At 38.0% G+C, this 21,628-nt stretch overlaps 1 protein-coding gene across 1 annotated transcript; it reads right to left on the bottom strand.

Moving 5' to 3' along the window:
• Positions 1 to 3,410: 3,410 nt before the first annotated feature.
• LOC144638560 (uncharacterized) lies at positions 3,411 to 20,653 on the bottom strand. Its single transcript, XM_078497753.1, has 17 exons — positions 20,605 to 20,653; positions 19,428 to 19,610; positions 18,135 to 18,236; positions 16,970 to 17,209; positions 16,681 to 16,793; positions 14,963 to 15,193; positions 13,382 to 13,494; positions 12,464 to 13,071; positions 11,313 to 12,002; positions 10,689 to 11,046; positions 9,495 to 9,632; positions 8,152 to 8,492; positions 6,392 to 6,533; positions 5,594 to 5,710; positions 4,557 to 4,712; positions 4,135 to 4,314; positions 3,411 to 3,863 (listed from the first exon to the last, which is right to left on the bottom strand). The coding sequence occupies exons 2-17, from the start codon at positions 19,605 to 19,607 to the stop codon at positions 3,859 to 3,861; spliced, it is 3,714 nt and encodes a 1,237-aa protein (XP_078353879.1). The 5' UTR covers positions 19,608 to 19,610; positions 20,605 to 20,653; the 3' UTR covers positions 3,411 to 3,858.
• Positions 20,654 to 21,628: the final 975 nt, after the last annotated feature.

Genomic DNA, 21,628 nt, shown 5'->3' with positions numbered 1-21,628 from the left:
ATTTTTATTATTGCTCGGGCAAATTAATTTTTGACCGGTCGATAGCTTTACACCAAAAAGCTGAATAATGTAGCTAGCTCTGGGAGAAATTTCAAGTTCCTGCGGTTCTTCTGAGGTAAGAAATACAAGTTTACGTCAAAAGTGGCCGAGAACTGGGCCAAGGTGGCCGAGAACTGGGCCCACAAATGGAGCTTTTATTTTTGTTATTGTTCGGGCAAATTAATTTTTGACCGATCGATAGCTTTACACCAAAAAGCTGAATAATGTAGCTAGCTCTGGGAGAAATTTCAAGTTCCTGCGGTTCTTCTGAGGTAAGAAATACAAGTTTACGTCAAAAGTGGCCGAGAACTGGGCCCCATACTGTACTTTGCCCCGTAAGCTTTTTTCTCTGTCCTTCCGCCGAAGCAAAAAAACACAACCTGATTACACATTAACCCAAAAGTCGACCAAGTGTGCCTGCAACGATTTCCTGTCAAAACTAAAATGAAAACCATTGCGGTATGCGTCACCCGTAGCGGTTTTGTAGCAACCCCAAGCTATCCCCGTCTTTTTGGCCGCGCCAGGAGACTACGCTCTAGGACGACCAAAGGGTAAACTATAAATCGCCACGCCCGATTAATAAATATATGTTTATAGTGGTCATGCACTTAGCTTCATATCTCAACGAGATAGCCAGTTTACAGGCATGCCACTGAAACAGAGGAAACAATGTAATGATTTAGACAATGATTTAGAAACAATGTAATGATTTAGACTTCAAACTAGGTTTTTCTTCTTTTAAGATCGGTAACTTGTTTGACGTGAAAGACCCTATCCCCGGCGGGCTTCGTTCGCTTGTAGTTTATAAGTTTGTATGTGTGGGCTGTAATGCCTGTTATGTCGGCAAAACAACTCGACATTTTTCAACACCCGGACGTGAGCACTTAGCCAGTGATAAGGCCTCTTGCATTTTCAATTATCTTCAGAATTCTGAAAGTTGTCGCTCTTTGTGTTCAATAGATTGCTTTCATATTTTAGATCACGCTTCCACCAGCTTTCAACTCAAGATAAAGGAGGCTATTTATATTCCAAAGGAACTACCTTACCTCAATCAGCAATTACTCCATGTTAATCTAAAATTATCATTTTAATTCTCACATTTTCACGTTCTGCTGTCACTATTTTTTTAATAAGCATTTTGCAGTCTACAAATTATTCAACTACATAACAGCGCTTTGTAAATCATTCAACTGAAGATGACAGTGCTTTCTGTCGAAACATGTTTCAAGAACTTAAAAAATTGTCGTTTACTTTAAAATTCGTAAAGTATATTTCAATTACACACTGTTTAATTTATCAGCATTTCTAGTGTAATATTGGTGGACATCTTTCTAAGCAATGAAATCTGAATCAAAAGTAGGTGGCAATTTACAGTTGTGAAAGTGTGACAAAGTAAATTGTAGTTGCTAAAAAAGGGGATCTGAGTGGGCATTATATGACGAAAATGTCCTCATATAAGCAAAAACATCATGGAGCAGCCAGCTTTCCAAAGCAAACACAACTGCAATCTGACTGCACCAGCTGTGGCAGAGACTGCCATTATTGTATTGGTTTGCTCAGTCACAAGAGGTGCTTCAGCATAAGGGAGTAACATTTCTGCAGAGTGCAAAAAAAAACTCACTCGTTCGCTGCCCTCATTAGTGAATAAAACTGCTGGTCTCACTCTCATTGTTGTGGTTGTATTGTTTTTGTTGTTTAGCAAGTTTATGAGACGAGCCGAACGCGATATCTATAAACAGGCAAAAGAGAAAAAACACCAATATTTGTAATTAACCCTATCCAGACCGGGGGGGCGGAAAGTGCCCGCGCTGACTTTGAACGCTCCTAGACTTATTATTATTTATAACTTTTTCAATATTCAATCAAACGCTGCCAAACTTTGCGACTTTATCTAAAATTTATCTGGGAATAATTTGGTAGGGTAGGTTTTTGTGTCAGGAACTTGACGTCACCATGGCAACGGCATTTTGAAAGGCATGTTTTCTCAAATTTGTAATTTTCGTGTTTCTATTAATGAAAAATAACTTTAAAGCAATTATGTTCACCTTTATACGGGTTTTCAGCACATTTTCATTGATTTCCAGTATTTTCCGGTAATTTTGGGCGGTTTTCTGACGTTTTGGAAAAATTTCTAAATCCAAGATGGCGGATCCAAGATGGCGGCTGTTTTGACATGATGATGTAATTGTCACGTGATGTGACGTCATCATCCCACGTGACATATATCAAAAGATAGATTTTGGAACCGGTCTGAAAAGACCAAAAAAAGCCCGGTCTGAATAGGGTTAAGTTTTCATGCAAGGTTTGCCTTGAACAAGCAAATTTCACGTTTGGATATGTATTGCAGGTCGTTGATTCACCAAGACTTCTCTCCTACACGTTTAATTTTATTCGAGTGTTAACGATATACTTCAGTTGTTCAAAAGTGTTATTTACTCCGACTGTACTGTTCTTTTCCCCAAAATGTACTCAGGTTGTCCGAAGCGTAGTGCCTTTGGCAAAAAATAATAACGAACTTTTTTAAACATTTGAGAATCAAAGTAAAGACTCCCTGCCATTGATATGCTTTGCAAGCGTTTGATATGTCTTTGTGTCTGTGCATAGCGATTGAAAATCAGAAAGGTTTGAGCCAGGTAACTCTAACGAAGCTGTAGACGCCCAGGCCTTATAACTGGCATTTTTCGTCACGGTAGATGAATACCGTGACTTGTTTCCAGTCCCCCAAGTCGTATCATAAGACAATACACGAGTCATGAGACTATTAAAAGACTTTTTCGCAAAATCCTTTTAACGAGGAAAATGCACATGTGCTATCGCTCCAGTGACCTTTAACTTCACTAGCTTTCACTCGCTTTATTTAGTACTTTATCTTTCATCCTCAGGTACTTTTGTAAACACTAGATACTGTGAGAGTGATAAATGATCGTCGCAGTGAATTTCCAATTTAAGCAATTGGAATAAAGAAGCCTGAAAAAAATTCAGGGCTTCAACGGGATTCGAACCCGTGACCTCCGCGATACCGGTGCGATGCTCTACCAACTGAGCTATTGAAGCCACACATTGGGAGCGAGGTCAATTGTGAGTTCATATTTTCCCGTGAGAGGAGTGAAATGATGTAATGTATATGAAATGATTCATATATGAACTGCGGATGTATATGAGAGTGATAAATGATCGTCGCAGTGCGACGATATACATCCGCAGTTCATATATGAATCATTTCATATACATTACATCACTAGATACTGTAGAACCAAGGAAGAATAACGTATAGTGTGATCGTCCGCGTGAGTAGTTCTCAGAAGAATAAAGAATGCCTCAGTTGATCATCTAAGGACTTATAACGAGGACACCAGGTAACATTTTCGGTTAACTTTATTAATCTCTGCGCGAAAAGACCAATTTTAATCCGTCATTTACAAACGTAAGTTAGAAGATAATTAACACTACTAAATCAAAACACTTTCTTGATTAACAAGTAAAGATGCTATCACCAAAAACCCGTATAAAGGCAATGAGCTTACAGCTTGTGATTTTATACACTTACATCAACTAAATCTTGCAATGATCGCTATTTTGTGCTGTTTGCTAAATTTCAACGCGAATTACGTTTAGTTGTTTAACAAGAGGGCAAAGACTAAAATTTGACTAAAAGTCTTGTTTAAACTCTTGGACAAACTTGTTACATAATATTAAAATGTGAACTGTAACTATATAAGAAGTCCCCATAATTCATTTATCATTTATTCTTTAATCCTTTTAGGTAATTTATTTCAACCAAATGAAGAGTTTCGGTCTCCATCTGCTAGCTCAATTCACTTATTCTGTTAAAAAAAGAATAAATAAGACGAAAAAGTTACACTTGTAATAGTCTAGAATATAAATTGAGAAATACAGTGTATCAAATATAATCGATAAATGAAGCCCTTCATACGCAATTTATTTCACACAAATGTTTGAACTTTAAAAAGATGCAACGTGTAAAAAATTTTAGCCCACTGAGTTAAAGTGGTATGTCGCAAATAGTTAGGAAAAATCTTCTTGGTTAATACTGTGCAGGTACTAGTACTACTCAGGCATGCATAATATACGTACCAATACAATATTTCCATATTGGTTTTTTGTCAAAGTCATAGTACATAGAGCACCACGATGCATGTCGACTGAAGTCCCCTTTAGGCCTGGGGGTCTTTAAGCAAGATGTCTGAAGCTCTCCGTTAAAAATGAACGGAAGGTGACAGCAATGATTGCCACCGTGTATCCTCACGCTACAATCTTCAAGAGAAAAATAAAAGGAAAGGTAGATTGGGCTATTTTTAGGGTTAGCTTTAGGGTTCATTGGGTGTTTTTTTTGACATTGTAATTGCTTTTGTTAACGGTTTTACGATTGATGTCGTAGAACTAACAACGTAAATCCTCTATTTGGCATAAAAAAAAAAACAAGAAAGAAAAAGGTTTTGTCTTATGTTACTCCAGTCTTTCAAGCATTTTTGGGTTTAGTATAACTAGTATTATACCTTTACAGTACCCCCACTGTTGATCTTTCTCGTAATCATAAGTCAATGAGCACCAGGGTCTGTCGCCCTCTGCTGTCATTGCACACACGTTAAACTCTTTGCCTTTATAGAGGTAAGGAAAATGGCAACACTGATTGTCTTCTGTCTTCTCACACTCTGAAAAAAGAGGAAATAAAAAAGTAACTATTTGATACAGTCAAACAGTGTTTTAAATTTATTCATGCTTTGGTGTCCAATAGATTACAGGAGCACCCAAAGACGGTTTTATCCCAAATACTTAAATTAAGCGCAATTTTGAGCTATCTGGAATGCCTTTTTAAACTCTGTAGAAATAATTTTAGGCTACATGCGCTACAAACATTTTTTCCGTTCGGTCATTCTAGAGAAACTTTAGTCTTCGTGGATTTATAACGGCTTTTTTGTCCATTTTATTTGAACCACGAAAAAGTGAGGTATTAGTAGAATGTGGAACAGATTCACTAAGGAAGTGAGATCTATAACGTCTTTCAATTAGTTAAGTGCGTCAAATTTCTTTTGGAGAAAAATTTCACTGTAATATTATGTAAAAACAGGCTTTTTTCTTAGTTGTTTCTCAGCTTGTTTTAGTTATTTTATTTGTTTATTTTCATTCTTTCTCGGAGATATTAGCTTTAACAGCTACCCTACTTTAAATCCGAGGCTTAAATAAAGTTGGTGTGATGTGTGTTGTGTGCATGCTGCTAGCTACTACTTTGTATGCTAATGCAATGCGACAATCTGATTGGTTGAACTACTAGTGTATTATCAGCCGTAAGTATATGAGATCGCGAGAGCATGGATTGTGTGAAGATCAATTATACCTTATAATGCAGAAATACTTGACAATCGTTCAATTGGACGAGCAATAAGATTAGTAGCTCTCTATTTCTGATAGAGATAGTGATACCGGTAGTTGATAGGTGATAGTTGATTGGGCCTGTGGCCTCATCAACTATCACCCCATAGAAATCCTTAGCAATAATCAAACAAGAAAAAACTATTGCCACCTGATGCCTTACCCTTTTCGCAGTTATCTCCACCATAAACTCCTGGACATTCACATTTGTATTTTCCTTCTCCGACATCCACACAGGTTCCGCCATTTTGGCAAGGATTTTCAAGACAAGCCGAGGCCCCTTTTGTTAAGATACAAAAAAAGCTCGACTCATTCATTTTGGCGTGGCGTTTTTCAAATACGATGAGACTTGATCTTATGGTAAGATATTTGCTTTTTTCTCCACAAGAAAGTTATGTCATCAATAAAAAGGTTTCTGTTGTATCTGGTTTTATAAGAATGGATGTTACAGCGTTTAGGGTTAAAATACTTTGTGAATAGCCTTGGAACAAGCTCTTGCGGAATCCGCAAATCTCTGTTTTTGTATATAAAAATAGGACAAATGCGTGTCTTTGTGCGGATGAAGTTGTAATCCCCGGAGGCCCCGCCCAAAGAGGGTACCTGTTTTAGGCTAGAGGCATATAAAAGGGTGGGAATTTTACGAGTTGAAATATAAAAAAGGATAGTAAAAGCTGTTATTCAGGTATTTAAAAGGCTAGGGTCTTTTAAATTAACCTGGGCAGACCCAAGTGTTTGAGGCAGTTAATAAAGTCAAATGTTTAGGAAAGAGATGCATTATTCCCACTGTGGCTACTAACATGAAGGTGTTACCATTTCTGTCAAAAATGGAATACAAAATGGCAGGGGCTTGAACCTTTGGTGAAGTCTCCCCGAATAAAATACTTTAAGTACCCCTCCCACCGGAGGGGTCAATGTTACACAACCTATCTAACGGTGATGTAATAGCTATGTTAAAACATACCGCTAATGGTACCATATACTTCAACTCTGAGACAATTGTAATTATAACGGGCCACTGGGTTAAAACGAACATATCTTGCAGTGACTGGCACTTTAAGCTTGTGTTGATCAATTTGGTTATTGTTGCCTCTCCTTTTAAACACCTAGAACATGCACGGAGAAAAGAAAACAATTACAGTGTGATTATCAATGGTATCAAAATTAAATTGCTAATTATTCGAGCTTTTATACTTCGTGGTCCTAGTTTGTTTTTATGAATAAGTTTGAAAATGTGATTGCGTAATACAGAGTTTGTATGAGAATTTTAGGGATTTGGATATTACAGTGGAACCCCGATATAACGATATGCCAAGGGAGCAGTAAAATTATATCGTTATATCGAGGTATCGTTATATCGAAATTCCCGATATAACGATATGAACGTAAAATAACCGAAAATATCGTTATATCGGGGTAAACCTAACACATACTTTGTTTACTGGATAAAGAGGCTTAGAATACAGTATCATTTTCGTATATCATCGTGCAAAGCTGTTGTCAGAAAGGTAAGAGATTACTCGATTACTGTTATGTTATTGAATTAAATTCAATATTTTGCTTAAATTGTGACTGTGTACTGATAATATCGTTATATCGGGGACGATTTTACGTTCGGTCCGCTAAATTCTCATCGTTATATCGGGAATATTGTTATATCGTAGATCGTTATATCGGGGTTCCGTCCCATACATTTTACTGTAATTTTTGCCGGGACATAGAATATTCATCGTTATATCGGGAATATCGTTATATCGAGGATCGTTATATCGGGGTTCCACTGTACCTTATTATAGGTAAATAAACGCTCTCCTAAACTAAGGTCTTGGACTTTACGCCACATAAAATAACACAAAACGGAGGGAAAATATATTTTACTAAAGTTATTAAACGCGAGGGACGGGGCAATTTTTAAAATTGGAGAATATTACCGCTGTTTATGTCTCTAAAGATCTAAAGACATTTAGATAATAATAAGCTTGAAATATTGCAGATGACATATCTTTGTATTATATAAAGGCTTTTACATTGTAATGACTGAAAAAATAAAAAGTGTACAGAGTAGAGGAGGATATTGTTTCCTAGTTTCTATTTGTGTTCGGACAGTATCCAGGGGTCACTTCAATAAAACATTTACAAGTGCAATTTACAAGCGTAGCTTTTGTTTTAGCTACACTTGTAAATTACACTGGTAAACCTTTTTTTGAATTGACCCCAGTATTCGAAATGAAATAAACAGATTAAGGTCGCGGAAATTAACGCTCATAAAAAAACCGACTTTAATTAACGCGAATTTTAATAATTCGCGTTAATGTCATGGAGCGTTAATTTCCTATAATAAGGTAGGTAAAAGATTTTTTCTGACGAAATCTGAGGGATGTGATCTTTTGTTTTTTATACACTAATATGTCCATCAGTAGTGATATCTAAAAGCGAATAAGGTCAATGATAGATTCTACTTAGCTGATTTTATGGCCGCCATATTTGTGCCCCAAAGTAGACACAAACATGGCAGCCGCATAATTTTCTTAAAATTCTTTTCGTAATACCTCGGTTGTGAAAAACGCTGCAGAGCTATAATTTCGAGAAACTGCATTCATCTCTCTGCTAGTTTTCTGATGTTTTTATGCAAACAAACCGTTTTTGTAACACTGGTAACAATAATCAATTATTGCTTGATGACCGGCTGCTGTTTGCAGGATTGTAGTGTGACTGAAAACCTACCACGTCCTGGCTAGTTCCACCCTGATACACATTCCAACTGTTTGTAGACTCGGCGAAGTACAACTTAAAGCCTGTCACCCACTCATTGCCATTTCTGTCTCCCTGGGTAGCAACACCGCACACTGTATAACTTTTTCCAAGGTCAACCTGAAGCCATTCGTTATTACTGCTTTTTGACCCTGCACACCAGCCGTCGCCTCTGTCCCCATTCAATCTGCCGTATGCAGCTTGGTAATTAGAACCATATTGAGAGGAGGCTGACATCTTAGCGTCGGGAATTTTAGCGACATCAGCAACACCAATAGGATTGTCATAGCAGTTTGTGATTACAGGTTCTGCCTCTGCAACAAAGTTCAGAATATAATTTTGAAACGTGCTGACTGAAATCACCTCACATCTAACTGAGAGACTAGAAGGATAGTGCAGAGTTAATATGTATTTACACCATTTATCCACCAATCATATAATTTCTAGCAGTCACCCTCAACCCCAAACCAAACTGATTTAGATGGGTTGAGATACAGAACCCCATCGCCACCTGGGTGTATTTAGTTCTTTTATCGTCTTCCCTAAACAAAAGTGCAAACATGTGCTTAACATATAACGGGGTCAACAGCAATGTGACTTATACTGGAAATGCATATATGCACTGATTACGATATAATAAATTCATTGTAATTTTCATTGTACATTGTAAATTCGATACATTTTAATTTTAATGTAGAAAAGGGTCGATAATAAGCTGTGTATAGGCTAAACACCTCCCCGACCGTTTAAACAAGTTAGACATTCTAAACCTCCATGCCTTCAAAGTCAATATGATGTTATATACACTTACACACACGTTAATTCCAACGCTCGAGAACAAAGACTTGACTCAGATTTCATTAAATGTTTTTGATGCTTTGGATGCCAAAGTTCTATTTAGGTGGAATCCTCAGTTCTCGAACCTCCATGGGAAACAAAATTGGTTCGAAATCTTGGGCGTTCGAGAGGATTTTTAACCTAGGAAATCGAGACGGGAGGTAATCCAACAGAAACGACTTTGGGTACTATCGAGTTATCTGGAGGTACAAGAAACCTAGGGCTTGAGAAATCAGGATTTCACAGTATTTCCTTTTAAGAAAACTTGCAGTAACAAGGGTCACTTTGCCACTCCCCAAGAGCAATTTAGATTTACGCCCCATCTAGGCCCTTTAACAGAGGCCTCTTTCGTTGCAGTTCATGTTAAAAAAAATGTTTTGCAGTCCGCAACAGCCAAGGATAGAGTATTTTCCCTCTCAAACGACTGATGTTTTCCTGGAAATGCGAATACCATAGTGCTCACCCAATTCTTAACTCACTTGGATAGCATTCTTTGTCCTTTTGTTCCCAGTCTTCTGGGCACTGCTGTAGACACTCGCCTGTCTGTGCATTCTTGACATACCGGCATGCGTTACAATCTGTTGCTAGTGGTTTGCTACTTGACGTTCTTCGACAACCTGCTCGAAGAAAAGTACTAGTAAATGGTCTGAGAAAAGTTCAGGAAGTAATCGGCCGAGTAATTTTAGACAAGTTCCCTGAATCGTAAGATGTGAGGTACTATAGGAACAGTGTCATAATATTTTTTCAGTCATTTTCTGATTACTTTTAAAGTGAAGGAAACATCAAAAAATAGCTTTCTAACGCAGAAATACAACAAAGGAATAATAAAAACGCGAGAATAGTCAAGGATGGTTTCGACTGATGTGGATTAAGACGAATTACAAACGACAAACTTGAAAAAGACTTAGTTTTTCAAGATCTGTTGCCCGTGACGTAGCTCCTTTAATTAAATATTTCATGTTAATATTTTGATAACACCGTTCACAATTGTGAAACTTTTTAGTCGATTTGAGGACCTCATTTGAGTATTTTTTTGTATTCCTCGTATAAAGTATATTCCATGCATGATTCAGTTTACGATCAGGAGGGAACAACAATAAATAAACCACTAATTGCACCTTGTGGTCACAGGGTACAATAGCAGCCATCCTGGAGAGGATTTCCAAAACAAAGTGACTTCAACATGTTAAGCTTCATTTTTATTTGCTTTGGATGTGCGTAGCTTGCCGTCCAACAAGACGGATTTTGTGTCGTGGACCGTTAGCTGCCAAGGGATCATTCGGCTCGCGAATAGCGTAAAAGTCCACTTTGAGCAGTCTCACTGGCAGGCGTACGAAGAGCCAATCAGAAACGAGAATTTTGTTATTGCAAAGTACGATTATGGCGTATACCAATTGACCTCTCCAAGAAAGTGTATGCGATGGGTTCATAAAAAATGATTTCTAACCCGGCAGTATATAAAATGAGTCATATCCATTTCGTTATATGAAATCGCAGGAACATGATCATAGTATAATAGCATCATAACCCTTTTTATGTCTGAACTCGGGTCTAAGCGGTTTTAACGGCTGCAGCCTATCCAGATTTTTAAAACAAGGGAGGTACTAAAAGTATTGCTAGTCTCTTTCATACCGACATTACGTAATACAGACATTAATGATATTGTGACAAACCTCTATCAGGATCACAGAGCTCGTGACAGCTTTGCAAACACATGTTGCTTACGACGTCTAATGATGTGTCGCCTTTGCAGTTGGCTTTCATCAAACTCCTAGGAACAATATGAGCGTCAACTATCTCGAGGGGATCCTCGCCATTGCCAAAAGAGTAAAATCGCACCAAGTGAGGGTTTTCCTCGTCGATCATGGTGAGGTAGACGTCACCGTCTTCAGCTGATCCTCTGCTCTTTCCATATTCAATCACAGTGCGGTATGAAGTTTCTTTCACACAGACAAAGTAGGTCTGGTACAGAATATCGGAGCCCAGTCCAACGGCGCCGGGATCGACTGTAGAAACTATCAGCTTTTGAGACTACATGGAAAACACAAAAGGCCGATTATTTAAACGAATTTTAGTCACCGTTTAAAAAGGTCGTGATCTAAACCGGGATTTAGCCTGCGTTCGAAAATTTAACCGCGTCTATAGAAAGTTTAACTGTGGACTAGCAAACAATATCAAGTCTTGCGTTTAACCATATATTTTCAATGTTTCTTGTCAATTGGTATGTGATAAGTGGTTTAAAAAGGAACCACTTGTGAAAAAGGAAAGATTGCAAAAGGGTTAAACACACTGCATACCTTAAAAATTCCAACGCCATGAGGAGAAATCTGAACATAGTACCAAGTATCTTTGTCATCTGGAATGGCTGAGAAGATCACGAATACAGTTCCCTTTGAGGAGGCTGTAAATTGAATGCACTTTCCTTCTGCGTCACTTGTTGGATCAAAACGCATTGCGTTGGACCACTTTACGTTACATGGGAGATAACCAATCACTTCGTCCAGATCAAAAACACGACTTTCCGGCCATTCAACATGTGCCATTAACACATCCGACTCAGACTCCTCCATGGTCAGTGTTGGATAAGTCTCCTTGGATATCAACCAATCATCTTTAGTCATGGAAAGAAATCCACTATCAGGATCATACGTCAAAACCATACCCAGGACGCAGATTCTAAGGTCGTCGTTACCACTTGCTCCTTTACGACAGGCCGTCGACACCTCGAAGTCATCATAGGAGCTAGCTGTGAACCATGTACCGTGAAAATACTTCACATATACCTCCATCTGAGCTGTTATTTTTCGAGCGCCATTAAACGTTCCGGTAAGATCTTCATTCATATCAAAGATGACAATAAACACCTTCCCTTCTTCAGTCATGGCTTTCCAAGAAACTTTACCAGCTGATTGCTGGTATTTGAAGTTGTCTGTCTGACATCCGGGACTACCAGCGGGCAAAGTAATTTCTGAGACAGATATTGGCCCCTGGAGATCAAGGAAGAAGGTTTGATGTTATCTCCAACTCATAAAAATTGAGATCATTACAAATTTATCAATAATTTACTTATTTGTTATTCAGCTTTATAGTAGAAAGTAGTTTGAGAAATAAATGATAAAGATGGTATTTTTAAAGCTCAGTGATAAATGATGAAGATAAAATGTTTATTATGTCACAAGCGTGGGACAAAGAAAAAAATCTGTCTCCGAAGGGAATGGAACCTATATGGCCGGTTAGGCGCTCTAACCACTGAGCTACGAGAGACTCGTGGTGAGCTGGGCTATTTTATAGTTTTAGTCAATTTCTTTATACTCAGCACCCGTCTGCTTGATAATTTATTGCCAGGGTAAAGAGTAATACGACATTGTTCACTTTTGGTAATTAAAATGTCAAACAACAATTGTCGTCGTGTTTTAAGTGTACTGTTGACAAAATTAAGCTCTTTTACCTCCTCCATGTAAACGCGGATGGCTTTCTCTAAACTTTCTCTTCTCTTCTCGATCGAAGTCACGAGTTCTTCGCGATTCATGTACGCGCAGTATTTTCTGGTCTTGGTTCCGTTGATTGTAATTTCGTAATAAGCCTCCCCTGTGTCTGGATCTGGTTTCAAGTTATGCTTTTGTGCTTCACAGCCCCAGTCCCTCTCCTCGTCAGGGAATAGAGCGTGAGCAGTGAATTTCAGCAAGTCTGTGATTGTTGCAAGAGTGAACTTGAATGGCTTTGGAAAGGGACGAATGGATTCCAACCACTGTACGATGTCGGTCTTAATAGTTGGCGAGTTAAAATCAGAAATAAGGGAAGCTATCTCTTGGTCTCCTCCTTCCACAGTAAAAGATGTTGAAGAAGTCTTACTTTGTCTCTTTTCACTGCTTTCTCCAGATTTTTCTTGCTTAGCATTCAAACTCATAAACAAATTCCTGTATTCAAGTTCCATTACTTGACTAAACGCTTCCTTGCTGGCAACTTCGCTGGCTTCCATTGTTTTGAAAATCTGCAAGCGGCCACCAAATTTACCTGATTTGATGTAGTGTGTCCCCCAGCGAAGGATGAAGTCCTCTATAGAATGACATGTTAGATTAGGTTATAGTATTCTAATAATTTCAGATTGACTGAATATTATCATTATATAATATATTTTTTTCCAAAGATATATAAATCAGAGCTCGGAAAAAACAAAGCATGCAGCCACTGTGTATATTTAGCTACCAAAGAAAATGTTTAAGTGTTGGACAAAAATTGGATTACCCTTTTTATTTACATATTATTTACATATTTGTTTTCAAGAAAAAGACTATATTAGTCATGATAAGTTTTAGAATAGTGTATTATTTCCTCTCTGATAAGCTATAAGTATAAAGATACTTACGAAACTTTATGGCTGCACCGGGCGCTAAATAAGATTGCGGAAGATCCATAAACTCTCTGAGAAAGTTTAGATTGAGGCCCCCTGGTTTGACTTCATCTTGGTATATTTCATATCTAAGAAAAATGGCAGAATCACTGTAAGGGCCTGTTTACATGGTTCCGGAATGACTTTCATTCCATCAACATATGTTTCTCTGTATCTGCTTACATGATACCGAGACGAAATTTCGTTCCCGCACAAGTCATTCCGGAATTAGTGCATTCCGGTTTTCATTCCGGAATGAAATGTTCGTTCTGGAATGACATTTTATTCTGGTATCATGTAAACTCGAAACGAATTCCGTTCCGAGATGATACCGCAGATCATAAGCGCATAGAAAAGCCACAGTTTGAAATCAGAGCAAAAGAAATCCCTTGATCTTCTTTCCTGTTAAGCCCAAAGAAGCATCCCTGTAGTCAAACTGCTCGTTAAAATTGCAGATATTGCTGGTTTGCACTGTCGCCTGATATTAAAAATTACCGTACCCAAATTCACAAGTAGCCAATCAGAAGCGTGATCTACTGTCCTGATTCCTACAATATCGTCACTGACCGTGCCCCATATCAGGTCACTTTGGTAGTAGTGTTACTGTACGATGATTGGAGGAGGTTTTGCAATACAGACTTTGTAATTAGCGGTGTGGTCGTAAGAGCCCCCACCTGGTGCGCGCCTTGCGGATGTTTGCCGACGAGTTGAGAGGAGTCGAATTCCAATTTTCCTTATGTAGGGACCGGGAAGGCAGAGGACGGTAAGTGTGGTCCAAGTCACATATTTGCGTCGGCAGCATGCCGAGCGAATCGGACTTTGGCGGAATTTGAGTCGGTATACCTAATCGTCCGGTCGCTCACTCATTCGGCTCGTCTCCCTTTCTCGACCGTCTCCCAACCCTCGACCCTCGCCGATTCCGCCCGCCGAAGGTATAAAAATTAATTGGAAACCCTTCAATTTAAGAAGCCAAGAAAATGAATGTTACAAAAAACTAACACAGGAAAAAAAATCTCAAACTCTCATTCCAGAACGAGTTTCGTTTCGGAATGAAAGTCATTCCGGTATCATGAATCGAATCATGAAATTCGCACAAAACGGTTTTCATTTTAATGTGGCAAGCCACAATCAAAGCAATAACACTGACCAATCACAAAAAACACCAACAAAGCAAATGACCCAATAAAACACAAACCAAATACACCTAAAATCATTGCCAAGAGCGGCGAAACGTTCTTGATTAAGTCGCAATTGGCTTTGAATTGGCTGAGTAAGTAATAATGCCAAACAAAAGCAATGCTAAATTACTTTTGACACTCAGGAAAGGAATAAAAGCCACTCTTTGCCTTCATGATCATCGACTAAATACGTTCAGTGTTGGTCAAAATATCTAATAGCTTAACAATTTCTGTTCTTAGACATTCCATCGGAAAACCGACAGTAAAAGACGAAAAAAAAAAGATTTTGAAAATTTGTCCATGCTTTGAGATAGCAACAGAACTAGGCAATTACGGTGAGCATAAGGAAATGGTTAAAGATATATACAAATTTAGCTACCTATCAATATCGATAGAGTACACTGCCATGTATTTTTGTGAGCCACTGAGAAGTGAACTTCCCCAAGCTTTTTTTACACCAGCGTAGAAGCCAAAGATGGACCCAGACACTCCTGCTTGTTGCTGTAGAGATTTTTGATACTCTTCCCGACTGTAAAATGTCTGCATTGAAGCGCTGGTATCATAGACGCCATGGACATTCATGGTGTCAGGGACATCAAAGTCGTCATACCTAACAAACACAGAATGGAAAAAAATAGCCTGTCATCGATTAATATTAGTGTAATTCTCAACCTCTGTTTTTGCATTTCTCTCTTTCTGGTTGGCTAACAGCGAATAACCGACGTCTGGCCTGTGTGTTTACAGTTTTCTAGTGACGAGACTAAATATTTTAACAAAACGTTGAATTTATATATGGACCATTTGCCCGTCCAAAAATCAAACAAATAATCACAACTCCAGTAACTAATACAAAGTTTAAAACAACTTTTCTGCCTTTTCTTGCAATCGCGCGCTTCGTAAAGGCCAAACTGAAATGTCCAGATCATTTGTTCAACATTAAAAAAAACTCTGACCGAGCTGAGAGTTTACTCAATGGATTGTACGACAGCGAGGAGGTGCCCCCCCCTCCCGAAAAAGAGAAGAACCCGTACCAGGTGACCTAAGTGGCTTGCAAAAGCGAAAGGTATATGGCAGCTTTTCGTTCTACCATCACCTGCAACGAAGAGCTCGAAAACCTCGTGCAGGACTTTCGTCTGTCTGAAGAAGAAGGAAAGGAATTTCCGTGTACCAACAAGATAAGTCTATTTTATTAATTTTATCAATTTTATCAATTTTACCAATTTTACCAATTTTATGCTTGTTATAATTCATAGTTAGATATTCTTAAATTATTGTGATTTTTTATATTTTAAGCATTTAGGCGAGGGCCACGGGGTTAAATAAAGTTACTACTACTACTACTACTACTACTACTACTACTACTACTACTACTACTACTACTACTACTACTACTACTACTACTACTACTACTACTACTACTACTACTACTACTACTACTACTACTACTACTACTACTACTACTACTACTACTTCTACTACTACTACTACTACTACTACTACTACTACTACTACTACTACTACTACTACTACTACTACTCTCTCTCTCTCTCTTCTACTCTCTTCTCTCTCTCTCTCTCTCTCTCTCTCTCTCTCTCTCTCTCTCTCTACTACTACTACTACTCTCTCTCTCTCTCTCTCTCTCTCTCTCTCTCTCTACTACTACTACTACTACTACTACTACTACTACTACTACTGTTTACAAGTATGACGTCAACTCAAGGCTGAAGCAGTCACGCTCGCGTGACCTGGAGGTGTTAAATGATCATTACTTGGAAAATTATCCAATAGTTAAAGGAGATATGTGAAATACAAGATTAGCTTGAAATTGAGTAAAACCCAAAAAGAAAAACACCAGAAAGGGAAAGAACTAATGAACGGTAACAATCAGACGGATTTGAAACAACTGCAGTGGACAGCAGGCCGGCACCAGGAATTTCAGCCGCATAATTTATTAACATTCAGTACTAGTACTGCATTGAAAACAAAAAGAAAAACAGAAAACCTGTAGACAATGCTTTATTAAGAGTGAACATTTTTACATCTCAGTGAAAAGGATATTTTCTCGGTTAATTGTCAAAGATGTGGTTATTTACTTACGTGGCTCTTCCTGAACAGTCTCTTTGTATAATGCTCATCTTACGTGACTCTGGACTGTAATCACCACGAAGATCAAAACCAACTCCAATGAAGGCCGCACCGTCAATTAAGTTCTTGTAACAGAAAAACAAAAAAAAACAATTGCCAATTTTAAATAAACGACGTAAGACATTACTCAGGTGAACTGAGCAAGACAAATATAAGATTCTTTTTAATTTGGAAATGTGTAATTGCGCTAAATTTTATCCCAGAGCTAGTTCACACGTCTGGTACTGCTTGCATTACTCACCAGGCAGAGAGTGGTTTTCCATCGTGCTTCATAGCAGGGATCCCCTGGTTGGTAGTTTGTTCCAAAGCAACCATTCATCAATATGCCACCCACCCCCATGGGGTACACGAATGGCTGTTCACCAGTCTCGCCCTCAGGTTCTTCATCTTCTCCTGTTATCTCTGCGTCGATGTGGAAACCAGCAGGAACAAGCAAATCTTCTGTCTTCCAGCCTTTCTCTGGTTCAACGTTGACTTCCAACTAGAAATTTTTAAATAAGTGTGTAAATAACGTCCTGTAGCTTTCTAAGCATTTTAAATCTTAAAAATCCTGAGTGCCCTACCGCCTCGCGCCTGGTGTATAGCTATTTAAAAGAAAAAAGTAAAACGTAAACGTAATTAAATGTAGCAAAAGTTACATTAAGGTCCATATAAGGTAAGGTGAGGTGAGGTGAGGCGAGGCAATAAGATAAGGTAATGTGAGATGGTGTATGGTAGGGTCGGGTAGGGTAAGAAGGTTTAAGGATAGTTTTTGTAAAAAAAAATATTGGCCTGCACGACTGGCCTGGCCTGCACGACTCTCAAATAAGTGTGTTAGTCATTTTCATAGTTTTGATATCACGAGTAGTTTGGTACTGCCGGGTGGCATTGCGTTACAGAAGGCAAGATTTTTTCGTTTATTTTACGTTTGGTTGGCGGGCCTGCCTTCTGTTTTCAAAAACTTGTGTTTTTTATTTTCACCACCGGGAAAAAAAAAAACCATTTACAGCCGTGAACTTGATAGTCACCGCCGCCGCCCCTCATGGGTTATGGTTATTTGCTTGATCATTGAACTGAAGAACTAACTGAGATAAACGTCCCTTTTGGTGTCCCAGAGGAAGAAAATGGTGTCCATATATCGTTTCCAAGCGAATGTTCTTCGGATAAGAATTTCTGTTACGACTTTGCCTGTAAATATACTGGAGAGGTAGAATTCATGTACACTGTAAGGGGCCAAGGAATTATAAAGTGCAACCGCGACTGGTATGGGAGTTGGGGAGGGGGAGGTGTAGGGTAGAAGTACTTTGCCGCAAAAACATTTCAATAGTGTTTTCTGAATAACCTTTTGGACCCCGCCAATCAAAAATTCCTGGATCCGCGGGCCGGCCCCTGAAATATCCAAAATGATTTATCATTTGAGACATTACCTTTTGATCAATAAATTCTTGTGCTTTCTCTTGCTGTTCCTCCATTATTTCAAACTGTTGTTCCACCGCTTTCTGTCCGACTTCCTTTGCCACGGCTGCTGCCTGAATGAAAAAAAGTTAAAATATTAACTCCCTAAGGAGCGAGTTTGTGACATTGCTAATATCGTATGGTATGGTACTTTTTTTATGTAAATTTAACAACAGTTCTTACCACTTTGCGCTAATTCTTGGGAATAGAATATTCAACATATGAGTTGACATATTAACATTCGTAACTCAGAAATTGTTCATTTACTTTTGTGTAATAACTGCATCAGACTGGAATAATCTAAAAGATGGATACGGGTTTTCTGAAATCCCAAGCACATGTGCATTCGTTAGTATTGAGATGAGATTGTGTGGAGAAAGTGTAGATTGATTGATTAACAAAATACGCTAAACAGTAAAGTAAATTGAGAACAAAATTCATTTTGAAGAATGCGTTAAGCGGGTAGCTTAGTAATATTAACATACCGGTATTTGATCTTTTAATTTCAATATTACTTTTTGAACCGTTTCCGATCAGTTTAGGCGCGATACGTTTTTTCTTTTCGTTTTTCCAGTTGAAGTAATTGTTGCAGTAATATTTGAGTGGAGGTCAGGTTTTTGGTCTGAGAATTCCGAAAAATTCCTTCTCTTAGCGAATATTAATTTTTAAACCCAGACCAACCCAAAATAACGAGAATTAAACTCCTGAGAAAAGTCCTAATTATTTATTGCCCTTGAATTTATTTATTTAATCGATTAACTCGACTGAATTGTCACGTTGAACTAATGAAGATTTTATTTTGTCACTGTTATAGAAGAGTTTTGTGGAACAACTTCATTTCACTTGCAAACTATTTAAACGTAGTTTCATAAGACTAAAAACAAAGATTCGTGTAAGGTTATTTTGTCGCTGATTTGTTGTTTCCCTCTCGGCAATCTTTAAGGGGAGGAAAGAACTTCTCGTTGTCTAACATGTTTAACACCTGCTTTTAATTTGCAAAAGTGAAAATAACACATACACCCCCGAATGAGGTAGAAACTAACATTACTCAGTAAAATTCACAAAGTAGATTTTTAGTCAAATTTTAGGGTCTCGCCGTTCTTGAAGCTCGAATTTCTTTGCACTGTTAAAAAGGGTTCACAGAAGAGATTTTAGTCTCGCCGTCCCGCAAAAACTGAAATTGAACAATCACTAAAAGGTGCTCTAAACCTCGCTTCAGGCGTCAGACTCTCACAGAAAATAAAACCGTTTGAAATAGAACTTACCGCTGCAGCTCTTTTGACGTTGGTCGGCACTGATGACCCATCTTCTCGCTGTACAGAGCCATCGCGTTTTGCGTTTTTATTCTGTTGTCCGATTTCCAAAGCACCACAACGTTGTTCGCACAAATAAAGAACGGTAAAAATGAATATAGCAGCTATCTTCAAGCGTTTCATATTGAACATGGCCTAAAAATAAAAGCAAAGGAAACTTAATGTCAAAAGACGTGTTACTCAAGAATTTATGTGTCATGTCTCCTGCTCTTTTGTGGAAAGAAATATCACAGGATTTAAAGGAGTTCAATATAAGCCTGCGATGACTTGCCACGACTTTCCCCGCTAAAATTGTTTTGGATGTACACACATAAAAAAGAGCCCGACGTAGTTCAAGGTCTGGATTCGCCATTGTCCAGTATCGGTGAAACAACAAAGCATGATTATCGCTTCCGCTCATATTCTCCATTAAACACAGAATTTGGTCATATCAAGGTGCTAAAGGATCCATTTCTCAGTCATCAATTAAAATTTCAGCTCATTTTTCAGCTCTCAGTAGATTGTTCTGATCTCTGATCTCAAATCTCAGCGATCAGTTGAAACCGCGTTACCTCTCAGCTATTAATATAGTTACAATTTTCACCAATTCTCAGCTTTCAGTTATACCCCATCAGGACCCTCTTGCAATTTTGCAGAGCTTCAGACAGCTAAAAAATCGCCAGCAAGATGAACAACGAACGTCAGAGTATTGCACTGCTTGTTTTAAAAAAATGTTTTCTTAAGTGACGTTCTCGATGCCATTGGAATAGCTTGTTAGATCATCAGACTGAAATATTTTTCTTTGTCCTGAATTTAAAAACGATATCTTTCGTGTTAGAAACAGAATAATTTTTAATGCACATGTTTAAACTTTAAAACATTTCACAATTTTTTCCAAGCCAGTGCTTGACGCAATTGAGTGCCTCTGTCATTGCTGTTTTCGGTGTTAAATGTTAAATAAAGGCCATATTATCAGTTGTTCCTACAAAAATGGTAGATCGGTGACAAATAGAACGATCGATTGTTAAGTTACAATGAAATTAGAGTATAGCAAGTGGGAATATTTTAGTTCAAGCAGTTTTACCTGTTAAACGATATTAAATTGTTAATAAAAAGTTTAAGTAATAATCTGCAAAGTTTTTTCTCTTACCTTCTTGCAGTGAATTCCCGATGTATTCCACCGAGATCAACACCTTTCCAGACACGAAATAAAACTAAAACTTTAACAAATGTAGTTAGATACCTAAAGAAACGAAAAGGTGTCCATGGTAATAAAACTTTATTGTGAATGCGGCAAAATTACATTATATATGCATTTCTAAATCCTTGGTTTTTGTTGTTCGTTTTCTTCCCAGTACACTATTTTTGATTTATTTGTATGCTCTATCGCTTTACCCAGTTGTTTTTATCTGTCTTTTTCGATGATACTTTTTTCAATCCCGTAAATAATTCAGAACTGCCTTGAGGTGTTCCGCCCTTTTTCATCAATTTTGAATTTTCAATCATGTCGGAACTGGACTTGAGTCGGCAAGGTCATAAAAATATTTCTTTTATTTATGACGCAAAATATATCAAATGTTGATTTTAGATACGGTTTGCTGAAATGGATAAGAGCAAAAACATATTTAAGTTATGAAGTGCAAGATTGTGGATTTCATTGACACTGCACCTATCACAGTTTTGTCGCACATTTTTCTGTATCTCTTTTGTTATTCATCAGTAAACCGAAGGGCGGGTTTAGGTAACGACTAAATTTTTAAAGGAAATTGAACATTAAATACAATACACTTTGTTACGGATTTTTTAGATAGAAAGCGTATTTATATCGTCTTACACCGTAGAACCGCAGGAATGTAACATGGGTTTGGACAATTATGGGTATGGTTTAATATAACCGAATGAACATAAAACACCCGTTTGCTCTTTCATTACTGCAGTCTATATTTCTGTAAGAGGCGGCGTCTTTAAAGATGCTGGATTTGAAGGCCAACTCTGAAGGTCTTTAATTTAAATCCGTCATGCCACAAGTTGAATATGATTTAGCTTACTAATGCAGAAGGATTCCCGCCAGTTAAAAATCCCAACTCCAACGACCGACAGACCGACTGCGCGATTTAAATACCCACCCAAATTTTATTGCCTTTTTTAATTCATTTACAGTGTCCACAACCAAC

Source organism: Oculina patagonica, chromosome 14 (assembly GCF_052425735.1).
Source record: "Oculina patagonica isolate OP01 chromosome 14, crgOcupat, whole genome shotgun sequence".
Taxonomy (NCBI): domain Eukaryota; kingdom Metazoa; phylum Cnidaria; class Anthozoa; order Scleractinia; family Oculinidae; genus Oculina; species Oculina patagonica.
The sequence above is the reverse complement of the archived record's forward strand: the minus strand, read 5'-3'. Positions and strand labels throughout refer to the sequence as shown.